Consider the following 18,683-nt stretch of genomic DNA (forward strand, 5'->3'; position numbering starts at 1 on the left):
CTTTTTTTGTTTCCCCTAAGATTCTGAATACTTGAAAAAAATCTGTAAAAATTCACTGCTGCTGCAAATTGAATGAACTATTTTCAGTTTTCAGCAGATCAACAATCCAGTGATCCAAAGAGCATGCAGAGTGCTTAGAGGCCTGAGCAGCAGCACAGGGATTGGGAATACAAATTAAAATTTGAGGAGGAAAACTACAGGGCTAAGTACATTCCCACAGTGAGTATGGAAAATACAAATTATATTCCCTTGCTTTTTTCCTTCCTAAGTAGCACCTGGTAGGTTTCCTCAAAGATGAATTTCACCTCTTCCTCTCCCTCTGGCTGGCTTTGATAATTTCCCAATTCCTTCTGGTTCTGACATGGAGGAGCCTCACATTTGGGCTCTATTCCTTCTACCTACTCCAAGACAGGAGGTACAGGAACAGCAGACCTGGAGCCTCATGTAAACTGAGTGGCATTGCAACTCCAAATTATTCACATATATAACTAACAGCTCCTCAGAAGAGATTCTTATCCACTTGTGGCCACAGCTCCGCCATTCAGCCATTAAATTACCTGTAAAGGAGGATTTGTCAGGCATTGTTGTGATTCTAATGGAGCTTGTCCTACTTTATAGCTGGCAGAAAATCAGCCATCAAGAATCACAGAACATCTGATTTTCCAATTAAATCCTGCTATAGTTTGGACTGTGTTTTTATTGCAGAGAATGTGCCTGGCTGCCTGAATATTGCTTGGGCAACAGGCAGAAAGATCTATTCTTGAGCTATTCACACCACAATCATCTGCTTTTCTCCATGCAAATTGGCTTGGAATGAGTTTGTTTTGTCCCTGTATCAATAATCAATAGCAAGACTGAAAGATGAGGAAGAAAAACAACCTGAAGTCACTGCAAAGAGCTGAAGGGGAAAATGCACAACAAAGTAAGCAAAGACAGACTGACCTTACAATTTCATGGAAACCCCAGAGAGCAGCAAGAAGGAGTAGCCAAGGATGAAGACCAAGAGACAGGGGAGAATGCCTGTGCTCAGTCATTGCTCTGCTGAGCTCCTTGCCACAGCTTTCCAAGGAATTTGTCTTGCAGGGAACAGCATGTGTGATGCTGATGTCAGATGGGATCTGTTCACAGGCCACACTCTTTGCATATGATTTCCCTCCTCATGTTTTCACAAACAATGTGTCAGTGACATGAGAAACAGGAGAGGAGAACAGATACAATTTCTCTGAGTGTCTGCTTTAATTTTTCACCCTAAAATGATGGAAGTGAATGCTGGATCCTTGGTTTGGGAACATTCCAAAGGGGTGTAGGGTGCAGGAGGGAGATTATTCCATTATGGCAATATTTGATTTTCCTCCATGCTCATAACAGAGAGGGCTGCATAAAATTCCTGTAAAACCTGAATGAAAAACAAATAATAAAAACACCAACAAAAATATGCTGCAGCTTACACATGAACTCTAGTGAGATTTCAGTGTTAGCAAAGGAAGAAAAAGATAAGTACAACTTTTTCTTAAATGAGAAGAACACATTTCATTCAACTAAGACAGAACCAAACCCCGTGTTTCCCCTGGGTTACAATGTTACACTCCAAGAGTATCTTAAGTTATATAATATATATATAAAAATATGAATATTGCCTTATCCATATCCTTCACCTGAGACTTTTCATCTTACTGGTTTTATTTCTCAATGACTATGCACTTCTTAACAGATAGACAAGATCATTCTTAGCATTACCAGGGAAAAAAAAAAAAAAAACAGATTTTCCAAATACAACAGAAAAAACTATTCCCACAAAGACTTAGATGTGCACATGCATGTACATATGTGACATGCTGCCTTTGGGTCTAACCTAACAGGTACAGCCTAGGAGCCCCCTGTGTGCTGGGATGCTGAAGCACAGAGCTCTAACATTCTGCCCACATGCTCTCCTGGCGGGGATGATTCACAGTCACATCGTTTCTATATCAAGATGTGAACATACACAATCACATGGACTTGGGAGCAGTGCCCATCACCCAGGCACCCAGCCTTTCCCTTCTCCTGCTGCACACATGCTCCTCTCTCCAGCCACAATGATCACTTCTTTTTGTCCTGTTTCTTGAAGTTCTGGTCTTTGGACAGATTTTTCAGTTCGCTCAGGGATTGCCCACAGCAGGGATTTACTGATTTGCTCCGTAATTACACCAAAAGCAAACAGAATTGGAACAGGCCAGCTTGGACAGGTCTTGGAGCAGCCTGGTCTAGTGGGAGCTGTCCCTGCCCACAGCAGGGATTGGAACAAGATGATCTCTGAGGCGCCTTCCAACCCAAACCAGTCTGGGAAAATTAGTATTTTCTAGGGAAATACTCATTATTACTTGCTACCCAAGTCAAACAGAGAACCCAAAGCATGTGCAGGTGCTGAGGATTAAAGCACCACTATTTCTTCCTTAACTCTGGATGTCTGATCAGAAAAAGGACAAAAGTCTCTTCATTTCAGATATTTTATTAGAATGGTAAGTACAAACTCAAACTAAGTTTTCAAACATGTGAACACAGAGAAGACTCTGGTTTTAAGTGTATCTAAAGGAAACCATGATTATGTTGTTTAATGTATTCCACAAAGACCAGAATTTGCCACTTTTACCCCCAAAATCAAGACTTTGTAACCAGCGGCACTTAGACCTTGATCCCGCTGAAATCAACATAAACTGGGCTAAGGGGTCCAAATTCCACCCAGGTCCTACAAAACAGCTGGAAGAGAGGGAAAAAAAATGAATCTGATAAAAACCCATATTGAGGGTGGCTGCTGCCAGTGGTCAGACAGGCTGTATAAGGGAAAGCTGGTCTCCCAAAGCTCTTGGGGGAGCTAGAAAAGACTCCCCAGGACAGTGATCATGGCATTGAGCCTGACGGAACTCAAGGAAATTTGGGCAATGCTCTCAGACACATGGTGGGATGGCTGAGGGTGTCCTATGCCAGCACAGGAGTTGGGCTTTGATGGTCCTTGACAGTCTTAAGCTACACCTGGGGCAGTTCAGACTGGGTGTCCAGAGGAATTCCTACACAGAAAGAGTGATTAGCCATTGGAATGGGTGGCCCCAGGGAGGCGGCGGAGTGGCCATGGCACTCAGTGCCCTGATGCAGCTGACAAGGGGTGCTGGGGAGAGGTTGGATTCGATGGCCTCAGAGCTCTTTTCCAACCTAAGTCATTCGGGGATCCTGTGTCCTTCCAGCTCGGGCAGCTCAGTGATGCTGCCACAGTGACCCTGAGAACATGAGGCAGAGTCCTCGCAAAGACTGAGGGAGGAACAGAATCAGAGAATACTCTCAGCTGCGAGATACCCACAAGGATCACCGAGTCCAACGCTGGGCCTGCGCAGGACACCCAAGAACCGCTCCATGTGCCGTTATTCGCACATATCTCAAGCATTCAGCCTCGGCGCTGACACCACATCCCTGGGTAGCCCGTTCTAGTGCCCGACCACCCTCAGGACGAAGAACCCTTTCCTCCGGACGAATTCGCGCACAGCAATGAGCGGTACCCTCAGCGTGCCGCTCCCCACGCCGGGCAGCCCGAGCGCGCTGTGGCGGGGCGGAGCCGCGCGAGCCGGGTCCGCCATGCGCCCCCTCAGCGCTGCCGCGCACGCGCACGAGGCGCCACCGCCCCGCGCGCCTTTCCCCCGCTCCCCGCCCCGTGCGCTCCCGGCGCGCCCCGCGCGCTCGCCGCTGACGTCACCGCAGCCCGGCGCCCGCCGCCATTGGAGTCGGCGGCCGCCGCTGCCCCGCTCGCTGCGGCCCCAGGCCCGGCCCGCGGGCATGTGAGAGACCGGGCCCGCTCCGGCACCGCCAGCGCCACGGCCCAGCCGCGCCACCGCCGCCTGCACCGCCGTACTCTGAGGAGGCGCCCCGAGGAGGCGCCAGGCGGCCCCTTTCCCTCCCCCTCGGCCCCGGCCCCTTCCCCGCCCGGCCGCCGCCTGAGGGGAGAGGAGGCGCCGCCGCCGCCCCTCCGCCAGGCCCCGGAGCTCCGCGCCGCGCCGAGCGGCCCTGCCTCGTCCCCCGGCGCTCTCTGCTGAACCACGGGGCCCTGTGCATGAATTATGTCTGCCACAAGCGTTGACCCTCAGGTGAGTGAGCGGCGAGGCGGCCCGTGGGCGGGGGGATTCCCGGGCCTGCGGCTGCAGGCCCCGCGAGGCTTTTCTTGTCCCCCTCGGCTGCTTTGGAGCTCCATCGTTCTCCGTAACTTTCCCCGTGGGCACAGCACGTTCCCGCCTCCTCCCCGGAGCCGGGGCCATTTCTCAGGAAGGCCGGTGCTGAGTGATACGTGGAACACGCTGCTCCAGCCCCGGTCCAAACAAACCTTGAGATGCTGCTGGCCATTTTTAGAAGTCTCTTCCCCGTCCTTAGAAGCTGTGGGGTTCGCAGTGTCTCTGACAATATAAGCGTTTTTCTAAAATTAACTTTTTTATTTCCCTTTTCTTTTTTTTCCTCGTAATCACGTGCTGTGGCTTCCCAGAGACCGAAAGGACAGGATAATAAAGGTGAGAAATCATGCTGTGATCTGGTAGCTTAAATTGTTACTGTAAGAGCTCAATTACATAGGTACCTGTGGGTGAGCAGAAATGTATCGCTGTTGCTCTGCATGGAAAACATCTGGGAATGAGGGAATGGGTGCTTTGTTTCAAAAATAACATCGACTGCCATTCATCCGAGCTTGCCTGCATCCCACTTAGTGCTGCTGGATTTGCAGTGGGAAGGACTCTGTTGGTACTAAATAATTCTCCCTGTTGAAGATGAAGCAGGTTGCTATGTAAAGTCACAAGTATATCCCTGTACGATTTATGTATTTTTTCCTGCTTTTCTGAATGCAGTTGTGCTGCTGCTTTGCTGTTGGCTGAGATACTTACTTAAGCCTATAAACTTAATAATTTTGGGAACTTAAAAGATGGTTAACTTCTGATGAGATAATAGGCATTTTTATAACTCTTCTGCTCCAATTGAAATTAAACTTAGTAATAAGTCATATAAAAATATCTTAATTACTGTGTTTGCTAACAAGCATGTAACTCTTAAGACTTAGAAAGTAATAATATCCAACTCATAAATGCTTTTTAATACATCTTAACCTGCCTTGAAAATCCAGCTCCTTCTAGTTGAAGAATCACATCTCCCTGTTTTTGTAAACACTCTTTTAACTCTACTCCCCTTGATAAACTTTGCAGAAATGCTCTGCTGAATTCCCAAATTTGTTTGCTAAACAGTTTATTTGGTGTAGCATTGTATTTAGTTTAGCAGTTCTATGAAATAGGTAAATACAGCAACGACCACACTGTGTATTTGAGCTTATTTTTTCAAATTTAAAGCAAACAGGAAATTATTTGAAAGGACCTAATAGCTGGTTTGGGTTGTATATCATTCAGTAATGGGTTTCAAATGCTTATCAGACATTCTTTTATGCTGAAGTAGGACTTTATGGCAGATATCTTTTTTTTTACAGATGAGAATGTTGAAACTTAAGTTTTCCTGAAAATATCAGGATACCAAAGCTCTTAGCAGTCTTCATTTCATAATTAAATGTAACCTCACCTCATCTTATTTTAGCCAGCTTAAGCAGTGAATAACACACGCTGGGAGAACTGTGAGTTTGTGTGTTCTAATTATGGGCCAGAACAATAGATGTTGTTTCTCAATCTTTTTTCACAAAATTGTTCTCAATAATGATTTTCTGTTGGGAGTTAATTCACATGAGTTGTTTACTCAGTCTCAGCTGTAGAATTTTTAATTACTAATTTTTTTAGTTTACTCAGACTTTGTTGTATAAGCAGTAATATAAAGAGAAACTATGTGGGGGGTGGGAAATGTCATCCCTTGGTCTTTTCATGAGTCTTTCTGGTTTGCAGAAGAAATCTGGCTGTTCCTAAAGTAGCAGAGGGTGGAACATCACTCCTGCAATGCTGCTGCTGCTGTTTTAATGTGCTGTAACCTTTTTTTGTAGTACAAAATGGTTCATTACATCAGAAGGACACAGTTCATGACAACGATTTTGAACCTTACCTTTCCGGGCAGTCAAATCAGGTTAGTGTATTTTTAACTTAGTTTTTTTTTTTCCTTAGGCATGCTGTTGGCACTCCATTCATAGGATTGTGTGGAGGGAGCAAATGCCTTAAATAGAAATGGAAAAAGAAATGACAGCATATTGTGTTACTTGGTGATACAACCAGCATTTGTGTTCCCAAAGCTAATATTACTCTGCATCTCCAGATGGCCACAAGTGAAAATGAAGTTGGTGCTCCAAGGAGCTGGAGCTGATTCCTCCTCCCCTTCCAGGTTGTTGGTGTGGCTGGACTGGGACAATCTGATCTCACAGTTCTTTGATAGGCCAGTTGCTTGTAGGAGTCTAAAAATTCTGCTTCTATTATTTATATAATCACAGAAATTAATGTAGTTGAGATTTGGGTTGGATGCTCTCTAGGTACTTTGTAGACTTGTCCCATTTTTTACACTTCAGAAGTTGTTGTTCTTTCTGTCCTCTGATACATTTTAAGAATTAAAGATGTGTTACTTAAGAGTAAGGAACTGTAATGTAAACTCTCATTATAATGTACATTAAATCAACATCCATGACTAAAATTCTATTATAATTGAAAGTGTTCTCTGAAGTAATTTTTGACTTCACATTCAGATCTTTAAAGGGAACAGAATTATAGAAACTGGAGAAGCAAAAAGTTTTCATTGACAAGTATGAAACCCCATTTCAGAGAGAAACATTTACTACAGGTACATGATGGGATGGCAAAGTGTTACATTTTAAAAAGGAAATTTAGAAATTTATAATGCAGCCTGAAGCTGTCAGATGCCAATGTTAATATTGATGGTATCACTGAGCTTGCTTGCAGCACAGACTTAATTTAATGAGAGGCATTCCTTCTTTTGGAGTTAATGTGCTGTGGAAGGTAGAAAAACCTTTGTGGGGAAAAAAGGAAGCAAAATCTTAATTTTTAATGTAGAATTAATTATAAAAGAAATTGAGGTTTTCACCTCCCTCTGATTTTTTAAAATTGTGCTTCATCACATTTGTATGTGATTTTTAATGACTTTAAACTTTAAATATACTGAATGTTCACATAGAAGAAATGTACCCATCTATTATAGTTTTATTCTGCGAAGTTTGTCTTTGCTGTCAACAAGCCAGATTATTAGTATTAAGTAGAAAAATTGCTATGGCTGTTAGAATTTCCATAATTATAATAAAAGTTTTCTTCATGAAAGTGTAGCTCCATTGACCAATTTATTTATGCTGCAGTGAAAAATTGGCATGGCACAAGAAACAATTGTGTAGGTCCTCTTACAATTTTAAGTGGAAAGTGACAGTAGCATTAATTAGGACTGTGAGATTTTGTACTGAAGACAACCATGTTGCTGAACAAAGCCTTATTATCCAGTTATCCACTCAGATTTATTCAGCCCTTGAAAATTACTGTGAAGTACAGATGACTTAAAAAAAAGATTTGAAGCCATCTGGGTATTTAAAATAAACTTAAGAAATTAAAGCTCCCGCTGACACAATAACATATTTAACATTGAAAGTCAAATGTAGGTGAGTAATATTGTCTTAAAAAGTACTTTTAAGAGTCAAGTAGACTCTTCATGTACAGATTTACACTCAGCAAGAAAAGCATCCTCCTGTAAAGTCATTGAGAACCAAGAAATTATTGCTATGGAACAGGGAATCACCAGCATGGAGCATTTTTGGGGGATAGGAGATTATTTCCTAATTACCAGAATGGCTGAGTTGGTTTTGTTTGGAAATTTTTAATGAAAAAGATACAGAAGGGTGCAGAAAGGTCAAGGATAAGTTTATTGAAGTTCTGCTGTTGAAGGGAAGAACTTCTGTCAGGGTTTCTTTTACACTCTGGCATAAAGCCAGTCAAAATAGATTGAATGTCTGCTAAGGATGGCTGCTGAAAGTTTCCTTGAATCTTGTTAGAATCCTTGTGGAGACTTTACAGGCTGTGTGAAGAGATGACAGCTGCAAAAATTGTCTAAAATCCTTTAGCCTAAATATTTCTGAGACAAAACACTTGATTTTCTTTAGGCTTACTCTTTTTGGTCTTATATATTAACTTATAGAATTTATGAGCATAAGTATCTCAGAGAACTACTTATATCTCCTCCCTTTCATCTGTTCATCATTTGTTTTTAATTTTTTTCTTAAATTAACATTTAAAATATAACACTCAGCAGTGTAAAAGTCTTTCAGAAAAATGGGTTTTTATGCTAAATGTTGATTACTTTAGCTTGGGAGGCTCAGAGGATCATCTCATAGGAAGGTGATTTCTGTACCTCTTGTTAGTGATAGAATTTGTGTGTAAATAAAGGCAGCTTGAAAAGTGGCAGAGATCATTTCTTTTGAATCAATAACATTTGATTTAGGCTGTTTCATCTCTGAAGTGTTTGCAGTACTGTATGGAAGTCTTGGAGGCATATTGTGGTATTCTGTGTATGAAATATAAGGCTATTGAATTACTCTGGCTTTGAGGTGTCATGGAAAAGAGGTCATTGAAAAATGAGCAGTAAAAATGATTCTGTATCAGTTGAATATTAGGCTTATCTTCAGCTAGGAGGACATTTCACTTTTTTTTTAAGAAAGCTGAGGAATAATCAGATTTTTTGAAAAATGGCTGAAGTTCTGGTACAATTTTCCTGATTTTGCAGATAGATTTTTCTTTTCAAGTTTGAAATCTAGCAGTTTGAAAGAAGAGTTCCTCTTCTTAAAATAGTCTTTATGAGTAAGGAAAGACGAGCTGCTGTTTGACTCATTAACAGGAGATGTTGACCTTCCCACCCCCTCTCTGGTAATTACAGTTGGAGTGTCACTTTGGAAGGTCTCCAATATGAGTGCTTCAAGTTGATTTGAAGAGGAATAAAACCCACTTTAGAACATCCTGGCTTTGTTCTTTTGCATTGCTGAATGTAAGAATCTTATGGAATGCTTCAAGATCTGGTGCCAGCAGAGTGTTAGTGAGAGGAAAAGCTTCTCAGCTTGCTCTAAGAATTAACAGTTGAAGGGGAGGAAATTTCAGAGTGGGTCTGTTGGTTTATAAATGTTTGGTCTCTTATTTCATGAGTGGGAGAGATGTCCTGTTTGAAAGGACAGTCAGCAACACTCCTGCACAGTTGTAACTTTACTACTGAGGGAGGAAAAGATTTATGCAACAGGCTGGGAAGGGTCTTTCTCCAAGATTTGGGATGGCTTCTGTCATGTGCCATCTGGGCATGGATTTGTCTCTGGCGCACCAGGCCCTGTAATGTCAACTTGTGTCTCTTACCTGTGGCAAACTTGGCATGTGTGTCAGAAGTAGCCTGTGTATGTTCTAGTGCTTGAGGTGTGGGTTTTTTGTTGGAGACTGTTGGGCCCTCAAAGCAACTTCATAATGAGGCTTGTAACATGTGTATACATATGTTATAGGTATTGTCATATTAAGGTGATTAATCTAAAGCTTCTTCCATGTAGCAGTCTAAAAATGCTAAATACCCTTGGTTCTGTGAGCTACAAAATATAGTTAGATGTGTTCCTTGCAATAATTTGGGGTATTGGCTACTAAATAACCTTAGTAGTGTGAGATTACATGGTTTCAACATCTCAAGTACTAACCTCAGTGTGAGGCCCTAGTTCTGGGGTATTATGAATGCCCAGATACTTCATTTTAACACTGAATCCTTCTGGGAATGTGAACTAAGATCTGTCATTAGAAATTACATTACTTTGTCTCTATTGTTCTTTTTTGTTTGGTGTTGTGGCTATTTTTAAATGAAGGGTTTATTTATCTGGTGACCGTTTTTTCTCTTTAACAGAACAGTAGCTATCCATCAATGACTGATCCTTATCTGTCCAGTTATTATCCACCATCTATTGGGTTTCCCTATTCTCTCAGTGAAGCACCGTGGTCTACAGGAGGAGATCCTCCTATCCCTTATCTCACCACCTATGGACAGCTCAGTAATGGGGATCATCATTTCATGCACGATGCCGTTTTTGGACAGCCTGGGGGTCTGGGAAATAATATCTATCAACACCGCTTTAACTTCTTCCCTGAAAATCCTGCCTTCTCAGCTTGGGGAACAAGCGGGTCCCAAGGACAGCAGACACAAAGCTCAGCATATGGGAGCAGTTACAGCTACCCACCCAGTTCTCTGGGGGGTACCATTGTGGATGGACAAACAGGATTTCATAATGATACATTAAATAAAGCTCCTGGAATGAACAGTATTGAACAGGGAATGGTTGGACTTAAGATTGGTGGAGATGTTACGACTTCTGCAGTGAAAACAGTAGGTTCTGTTGTTAACAGTGCCGGGATGACAGGAGCCCTCTCTGGGAATGGTGGATCTAATGTAAACTTGCCAGTATCTAAACCAACCTCTTGGGCTGCTATTGCCAGCAAGCCTGCAAAACCACAGCCTAAAATGAAAACAAAATCTGGACCTGTAATCGGAGGAGCGTTGCCTCCACCCCCTATAAAGCATAATATGGACATAGGTACTTGGGACAATAAGGGTCCTGTGGCAAAAGTTCCTGCCCCCCAACAGATACCTTCTCCTCAGTCTGTTCCACAGCCACAGCAACCAATTGTTCAGCCTGTTCCAGCTCAGCCTCCTCCATTGACTCAGCCACAGTATCAGACCCCTCAGCAGCCGCCCCAAAACCGCTGGGTAGCTCCTCGCAACAGAAATGCAGCTTTTGGCCAAAGTGGAGGAACTGGGAACGACACCAACTCAGCTGGCAGCACCCAGCCCAACCCCGTTCCGAGCGGGGAGTCCCATCCTGTCCTTGAAAAACTGAAAGCTGCTCACAGCTATAACCCTAAAGATTTTGAATGGAACCTTAAAAATGGACGTGTGTTCATAATAAAGAGCTATTCCGAGGATGATATTCATCGTTCCATTAAATATTCTATTTGGTGTAGTACGGAACACGGCAACAAACGCCTGGACAGCGCTTTTCGCTCCATGAACAGCAAGGGCCCCGTGTACTTGCTGTTCAGTGTCAATGGCAGTGGACACTTCTGTGGAGTAGCAGAGATGAAATCACCTGTGGACTATGGCACCAGTGCGGGTGTCTGGTCTCAGGACAAGTGGAAGGGGAAATTTGATGTCAAGTGGATCTTTGTGAAGGATGTGCCCAACAACCAACTGAGACACATCAGGCTGGAGAACAATGACAACAAACCCGTTACAAACTCCCGTGATACACAGGAGGTGCCCTTAGAAAAAGCAAAACAAGTGCTTAAAATTATTGCTACTTACAAGCACACGACCTCCATCTTTGATGACTTTTCTCATTATGAAAAGCGCCAGGAAGAGGAGGAGGTGGTGCGGAAGGTAAACTTATTAAAAAATTTATTTTATACACAGATATGGGGAAAATGAAATGTGAAGGCTGCTATGGTGGAAAAATGTAAGTAGGAATTCAAAATGTTTTTAATACATCTCAACTTGATGGTTTCTTGTGTGTTTAACAACACAACTCCGATGCATATTTCTTTGTGAGAGTTTCACAAGTCAATGAATTTCAAAGCAGAAAGCTAAGCAGTAATGCGGGTAAAGGACTTTATGTCCAGTTTATTGGAGTTTGATTTATTTTTTTATCTTAAAATGGTTAATAGAAAATAGTTTCTGTTTCAGAATTGGGTTCTGCCAGTGATTGTCACTTAAGTTTTTTGCCTTAAATATGAAGTGTTTAAACACTGTTTGACTGGAACTGGGCTATCAAAATTGATACCTGTACTGGTATTTGAAATTTGTACATCACCTTTAAGAATAAGAAACCTGATTTTGTTTATTCAGTTTATCTCTCTGGAAAAGAAAGAGTTGCATAATATTGCTGAAATAGTGCTAGAAAGAGTGCATTTATGCTGCTGAAGTCACGTGTATTATTTGGATAAATAAAGGTTTTCAGTTCCCAGGTTTAATCTGTCTACTAATTCTTGAAGTTTTGAGTGAAGATGTAGTGAGAGAAGTCTGGGCAGTAACTGGGAGAGTGTAATAAAACTTTCCATACACTTTCATGGCTCTAAGTCTGCCACAAGGGATCTCTGTCCCTATCCATCCCAATACCTCAGTTTCAAGAATGCCTTTTTCTAATTAGGCAGTCTAGAAGTAATGAGCTGACAAAATAATAGGTGTCAGCATGTGTAGTTGCCACTGAAGTAACACTTAAATTTGCTTGGTGTTGAGAGTGTTTCCTAGACTTTTTTAGCATAGCATTACAAATACAGCATTTGTTTGACAGGCTGGTTTAGTTTAGGGTAGCTCACACATTTTTTAAGATTTTTTAAAGCAAAGACTTAATGCATGTTCCTGCAGCTTAAATTCTAAAATTGCCACTTGAAAGTTTTTTATTGCCATTTTAAAGTGTAGATAAAATTACTTTAAACTGTCTTCATAGAATGTACCTTTAAATTATATGAGAAAAGGAGTTCAGCGTCTTTAAAACTTTGTGGCTGAACTTTTCCTGGCCGTGATAGATGTGCATAGCTGACCTCAGCACAGCAGGGAAGGACAGCTTAAAATTGCAAGTTTTTCATGTGTACTCCCTGTGGGATTCCACAAAGTAAAACCTAAAGGGCTTTACTTGAACACTTCATTCCTTCAGTAGATAATTAGCAATTCAATATTTAATGTGGAGAGGTGTTCCCTTCTGCAGGAGAGAGTCCTAGCAAAGTGAGGCAGCCTGGGTTCCTCTGCCCAGTGTTTGTGGTCTAGTGGGGTGTGATTGGTTTGGGTTTTTAATTCTCTCTCCCTGTGCTCTGCTGCCAGGGCTGGAGGGGAGAACTGTGGGTGTTCGAGAAGTGAGAGCACAGGGAAAGTGATAACAGATCTACTCCTGCACAGATAAATCCCTGGCCTCAGCAGGATCCCAGTGGTGGCACAAAGAGCAGAATTCCTGTGCTTTGTAGGATCTCAGAGGGTCGGTGTTTGACTGTTGAGCTGATCTCATTTTGGGTTGATTTAATAAACAACTAATTCCCACTTCCTGCACAAAAATATTCTCACCTAGGTCATTGCTTTATTTATAACAGGATCAGTTTTTCAAAATAATGCATTTTCCTTCCTCATTTAAAACAGAGGCTCTGGCTTGTATTACACATTCACAAAATAAACTGTGAAGTCTAATTTAATATTTCTTAGATTCCTCTCAATAGCTTAGAAAATGAGAAACCAAAGTACACTGAGGAAGGTGATAGTGCTAGAGAGCTAAAGCAGAGCAGCAATGAAGGAATGAAAAATAAGATGCTGCTTGTCAGGTTGCACTCTATAAAACGTGATTGGAAAGTCAATATTTTCCCCCTTCATTAATAAAAGGAATTTTAGAAGTCCAGCTGATTACTAGAAGAGTTTGGTTTTTTTTACAGGATATGCATATACCTAAAGTTCTTATTGTTAAGAAGTTTGTGCTGTTGAAGTTCAAATCTTCCGTTAACAAAATTAGTCTTCCTATGACAATAATTTTTGAAGAATCTTATTGCCAACAACCTTATCTTACAACCTAATTGACATTTTCAGGTAGTTGTTGGTATATGTGCCATCTTAATTGATTTTCAGATTGCTGGGTTTAACTCATTATACTCTTCTTTAGCTGTAAAATCATTGGAATTTTGTGCTTCCATTTCACTGCTGTTGTGATTACAAAGGGACACAATTCTTTAAAAACTGTACATGGAGAGTTTAAATGATACAATTTCATTTATACACAAATATTTAGTAGAGAATAATAATGTAATCTGTGCAGGGCAAGGCACTGGCATTTGAGCTCTTTAGATGGTTCCAGTTTGTTGCTCACCAGCATTTCCATGGCTGCTGTGTGCAGAGCCAGCTCCAGCTTGTGCTGCTGAGTGTCACTGATGTAGGAGCCCCAGTGTCAGTGCCAAATCATCCAGGGAGGCTTTGGCAGGTACAGTGCTGGATGAAATTCTTCCAAGTGCCAAAGATTGATCACTTTGCAGCATTGCTGAAAGAAGGGATCCCTCCAGAGCTGAGAGAGGGTTTGGTCATGCTGGGATGTAAGTCCAGCTTTTGATTTGCCACACTGAAATAATTAACCAGAAACTGGGAAGGGATTGGGGTCTGGAATGAAATAGCAGAACAGTGAGTGGCATGAATTCTCACCTGACCCTACAGCCTTTTTCAGTCAGTTCCAGAGCTGCTTCTGTCATCAAAGCCCACGCTCTGAAAACTGTAAAAAAGTTGTGATATGTGAGAGAGCTTTTTTAAAATAAAATAGAGTATAATGTGGCATTAGTTATTATTTCCTAAAAGCATGCCATCAGAGCCTTAACAAAGTTGTCTTCCAAAGTTTAAAAGCTTGTGAAGACAAACTTGTTGCAGATCTTGGTAGTTCACAGGTGACAGATGAGCTGTGAGCAGCTCAGGCTCCCAGATCTGCACCACAGCAGATGGTCCCAGTTGCTGTACTGGGCTGCTGTGCTGTCACCTCTGATTCAGGCAAGGCACTCAGCTCTACACCTTGGTGTTGTGTTGGCAGAGCTGCACAGTCTCAGAAAGCTCCTGAATCACCAAGATTAGCAGTTCTGCTTTAGGTGATTAAATACTGAAAAGTGTTGGCTGGTGTGTGTTAGTACTTGGAAATACTCATTTTCTCCTAGCACTGGGTGATTCCGTTGTGATGAGCTTTCTGTGACAGTCACTGAACTTAAAAGGATGGAGTATTGTCCTTCCTCCAAAGCTCTAGTTTAAAAAACATATTTTAAGATTAATACAGTGTTCCTGAGATAAAGAAAACATTTCTATTTCTGTGTCTGAAGATGAATGCTTTGATCCCACTGACTTTAACCAAGTTTAGTAGGAAAGCTGAAGCTACTTTAGCCTGAAGTGAAGAGAAAAGAAGTTTGACAGGGATGAGTGTCTCCAAGGTGGAAATCTCTGCAAGTTTTGTGGAAACCTATTTTCCCTGTGTCTGAAGACCACACAGATTAGTGTCCTGAAGGAGAAGCGTGCAGCTGGAGCTCTCCTGTGAGATATCAAGAGTATTCCACTGGAGAAGAGAAGCTGAAGGCTCCGGATCTTCAGAACCAAAATGAGCACAGCTTTGTTAGCTGCTTACAAAACTGTTTATTCTTGCTTGCAGTAGTGCTAAATAGCAGTAAGGAAGAGAATTTGAGAGTTAGAACTTCTAAAAAGCAGCCATGCTCGAGAGCACGAAGAATTGTTGCATCAGTTTATGTGGTTTCAGACATTTGTAAAGAGGAAGACTCAGATTAGCCCCAAGAGAGAAAGCAAAAAGCAAGGTAGGAGGAACTGCTTGGGAACTTGCTCAGTACAGAGCACTTTTTACTGAATTACAGAGTCTGAGCTGAGTTTCTGAATGCCATGAGCACTTCAGGTAGAGGTCTCAGGTGCTAGCCTGCCTCTTTTATGTGGGGCTAGTCCTTGAGAATGGAAAACTTCCATTTCTAAAGAAAGTGGAATTAGGGAGGTCAGTGGATGACTACACAGAAAACTAAAAATAAATTCAATAAGTTACATGAGGTGGCAATGGGAAAGAGTGGACTCATGACCATGGTAGGGCTGTAAAGGGGATGTGCCACCTTGGAAATGGAAGTTGGAAATAGGATGAAACAATTACTCTTTTTGGAAGCCTGAAAATGGAGTTGATATGATTCAGTTCTAGATACTTTGTAACTACCTTTTGTTTGAAATGTCAGGCAGACATAAGCTCTTTTTATTAAGAACAACATGTAATGTTCTGATACTCTGCCATTAGGAAATGGCTTTTACTGATAATTCATCATAGTTGAGAGTTAAAAGACAGGAGGAATAGATTTTTATAATAAATTCTTCCACTTTACACAGCTTGTTTTGTTTATTTGGTAAAACAACTTTGCTATCTCTTGCTTCTGTCTTAAATTATATATTAATAATTCATTCTGGACATTGCTGACTTAATTTTATTATGAAAATTAAAATATTAACATTCTGCCTGGAGGCAGAAATCAATATATTGTTTTTAAAAGTCTCTTCTGATTTTTATGCTGTGACCAGCTGAAGCAGCAAATGCAATCTGTTACATTTACAATGGTTGGTATATTAGCAAGTAAGCTTTACATCACAACAGAAACAATTCTGAGATGAACTTTATACAGAATGAGTCCACAAAGCAAAATATGAAGGTGTTAGTTCAGGAGTTGGCTGGGGGTGGTGCTTGGGCTAGTTCACAATTTCCTTTAGAATAGGATTTAGTGCCATGTTGATGTGTTCAAGTACAGAATGAAGTACTTCCATGCCAGCTCTGCCCTGGAAGCAGCAAGAATGGGAAGGCAGAGCCCTTTCTGTTCAGTGTGCAGTGCTGCCCTGGCTGGAGGATGCACTGGACTGAGGCACAGCGGCCTGGTTCTGTCCTGCTGTCTGTCCTTGCACGTTCTGCACTTGTGGGGCTCCTGGAACCCTGGGTGAAGAGCCCTGGGTGTTGTGTGGGCACTGCTCAGTGTCCCTGGAGCCCTGTGCTGCTGGGAGGGCGCGGGGTCGCTGATGGGGAGCTCCCTGCAGGCAGCCCCAGCCGTATCCCTCAGGTGACACTGCCTTCAGTGTCTGTGCTTAGCAGAAACTTGGGGGAAAGGCTCAAAGACCCTGCCAGCAGCACTTTGGGACACCCTTGGGGTGGTCAGTCCAGCTGTGCTGTGTTTTATCAGACTATGTAGAAGCACAAAACTTTCCTTCTACCTGATATTGTTTCTATCCCTTACCCCCAGGTGTTTCCCAGTGCTTCCCAGAATAGTTGAACCTGTAGGAAGGTTTAGGGACAGAATTTCTCGACAGCTCAAATCCCTGCTTTTACTGAATGTGACTAAACTCCAAAGTCATTTGAGTGCTTCAAAATTAGACCAGTTCTGTGGAGTTCACTAATCTGCCATCTGCTTTCTGCTCCTGTATTGGTTGTGCTACTACTGCAGTAGCTAAAATAATCCAGAAAGTGGAATATTACAGATCCTGGTTCTCCTTAGGCGTGTTGATATTTTATACCTTTCTCTCTCTGTGACCTTGGTTTGAAGTGACTGCAGGTATTCATCCAGATGTTCCACCTGAGACTGCACTTAAAAGCATTAAATTATCAAGGCCTTGGGTTTGTTGGGTATGAACAGTATATTTATAAAATATAGCAGCATTGTTTTAAGTGTGTAATTATCTGGGATCACATTAGTTCTGTTAAACTACTAAAAACTCTGCTTGTTCCTTTGACTAAAATCTAAACTTTTTTCTCTTTGCAGGAACGTCAGAATCGAAACAAACAATAAGAATAAACATAAACAGTTTGATATATATACTAGAACTGATATTAGATTCGACTATGAGAAACAAAATTAAGTATAACTGGTGCTGTATCCTGGCATCAGGACAAACTAAAGCTTTCAGTTCCAATATATCTTCTCGTGCAGGGGAAATTAAGTTGTTGCATCTTTAAGTACATTGTAGTTTATTTTTGCCCAAGTGGATCTGCATTAATTTGTACCTTTTTTTTCTATGTAAAATTCTGTAGAAATCATTAATAAAGGTGTGTCTGGTTTTATTTTTTTAAGTTGGTAAACAGTTATATTAACCTAATGTGGACCTATACATGAGCATACTAAAGTGTCAGTGCTTCCCAAAGACTTTATTTTGGCATGAATTATGTTCCTAGCCAGATATAGAGATTATGGAGAATACATGACAAATCTTCCTTTATCCTCCTCCCAATCCCTTTTTCTTCATGGCAGAAGTAAGAAACCATGCATTGATTTTTTTTAAATTTTTTTTGTCATTAAAAAAAAAAAAAAACCCTCGTAAGATACTGCACTTCAGAATTTTAAAATGAAAAAACTCCTAAATTTCTGATCACTTTGTGCAGCTGCTCTGCCTCTTTATTTATCTGTACAATTACTCTTTTAAAAAAACTGCTGATGCGCCATGTTGGTTTTTTCTGTCTAGTAGAAAATCAAATCGTCAGTGGAATTGTTTCTCTGGAAAATATTTCCCTTTCACATTCTGTTAAGCAGTGCTTCAGTGTGCATCTGTTATTCCATATCCTGCCGAGGGTGAGCAAGACGCTTTCTCTCTGCCATAATTCTGCTTTACGGTTTTTGTAGCTTAATTAAATAATAATGTGATGCTATCGACATTGCAGGGGTTTTAAACAATGTGTTTAAACCTGTTTCAGCTTTCAGGTGTTATTAGTTAATTGCAGATCATTTTTAATCCTTCCCTTCATTACTCTCTCCCAACTCCCCCAAATCCTAATGCCATTTAAAGTTTTTATACCAATAATGCTGAGCTTTAACGTAGGAACTAATAGTACAGATAATATGATGGATTATGCCTCAGATATTTGAAATTGACAGTGTGTTTGTCTAATTTTTTTTTTCTGTTGGATGAGTAAAAAGACCTGTTTTAAGAAAATGAATTTGCTGTCATGTTTTTGTGGAGTGAGGGGACCGTCGGAGAACCTGTCACCAACTGGAGTTCCAGTTAAGCATGGAAATGGTGCTCATGTCCGCTGCTCTAGCACACTGAATCTGCACGTGTTTATTGTAGAGGATCTTTTACTATATTAGGAAGCAAGTATCTTCTGAATACTATTTACTCCAAAAGGACCTCCAATTTAAATAAAGTTTAATCTGTATCATTTAGACTTGTATTTAGAACGTATA

General features: G+C 41.4%; 1 protein-coding gene across 3 annotated transcripts; it reads left to right on the forward strand.

Annotated features, from left to right (window-relative positions):
* Positions 1-3,787: 3,787 nt before the first annotated feature.
* YTHDF1 (YTH N6-methyladenosine RNA binding protein F1) lies at positions 3,788-17,832 on the forward strand. Of its 3 annotated transcripts, XM_058814669.1 has the most exons (5): positions 3,788-4,109; positions 4,499-4,523; positions 5,978-6,057; positions 9,838-11,364; positions 17,268-17,832. In XM_058814669.1, the coding sequence occupies exons 1-5, from the start codon at positions 4,083-4,085 to the stop codon at positions 17,292-17,294; spliced, it is 1,686 nt and encodes a 561-aa protein (XP_058670652.1). In that variant the 5' UTR covers positions 3,788-4,082; the 3' UTR covers positions 17,295-17,832. The 3 variants fall into 3 exon arrangements, with proteins under 3 accessions (XP_058670652.1, XP_058670651.1, XP_058670653.1); XM_058814668.1 differs by lacking the exon at positions 17,268-17,832 and having other exon boundaries at positions 9,838-12,216; XM_058814670.1 differs by lacking the exons at positions 3,788-4,109; positions 4,499-4,523; positions 17,268-17,832 and adding an exon at positions 5,508-5,620 and having other exon boundaries at positions 9,838-12,216.
* The last annotated feature ends 851 nt before the right edge of the window (positions 17,833-18,683 follow it).

Source organism: Ammospiza caudacuta, chromosome 15 (assembly GCF_027887145.1).
Source record: "Ammospiza caudacuta isolate bAmmCau1 chromosome 15, bAmmCau1.pri, whole genome shotgun sequence".
Classification (NCBI taxonomy): Eukaryota; Metazoa; Chordata; class Aves; order Passeriformes; family Passerellidae; genus Ammospiza; species Ammospiza caudacuta.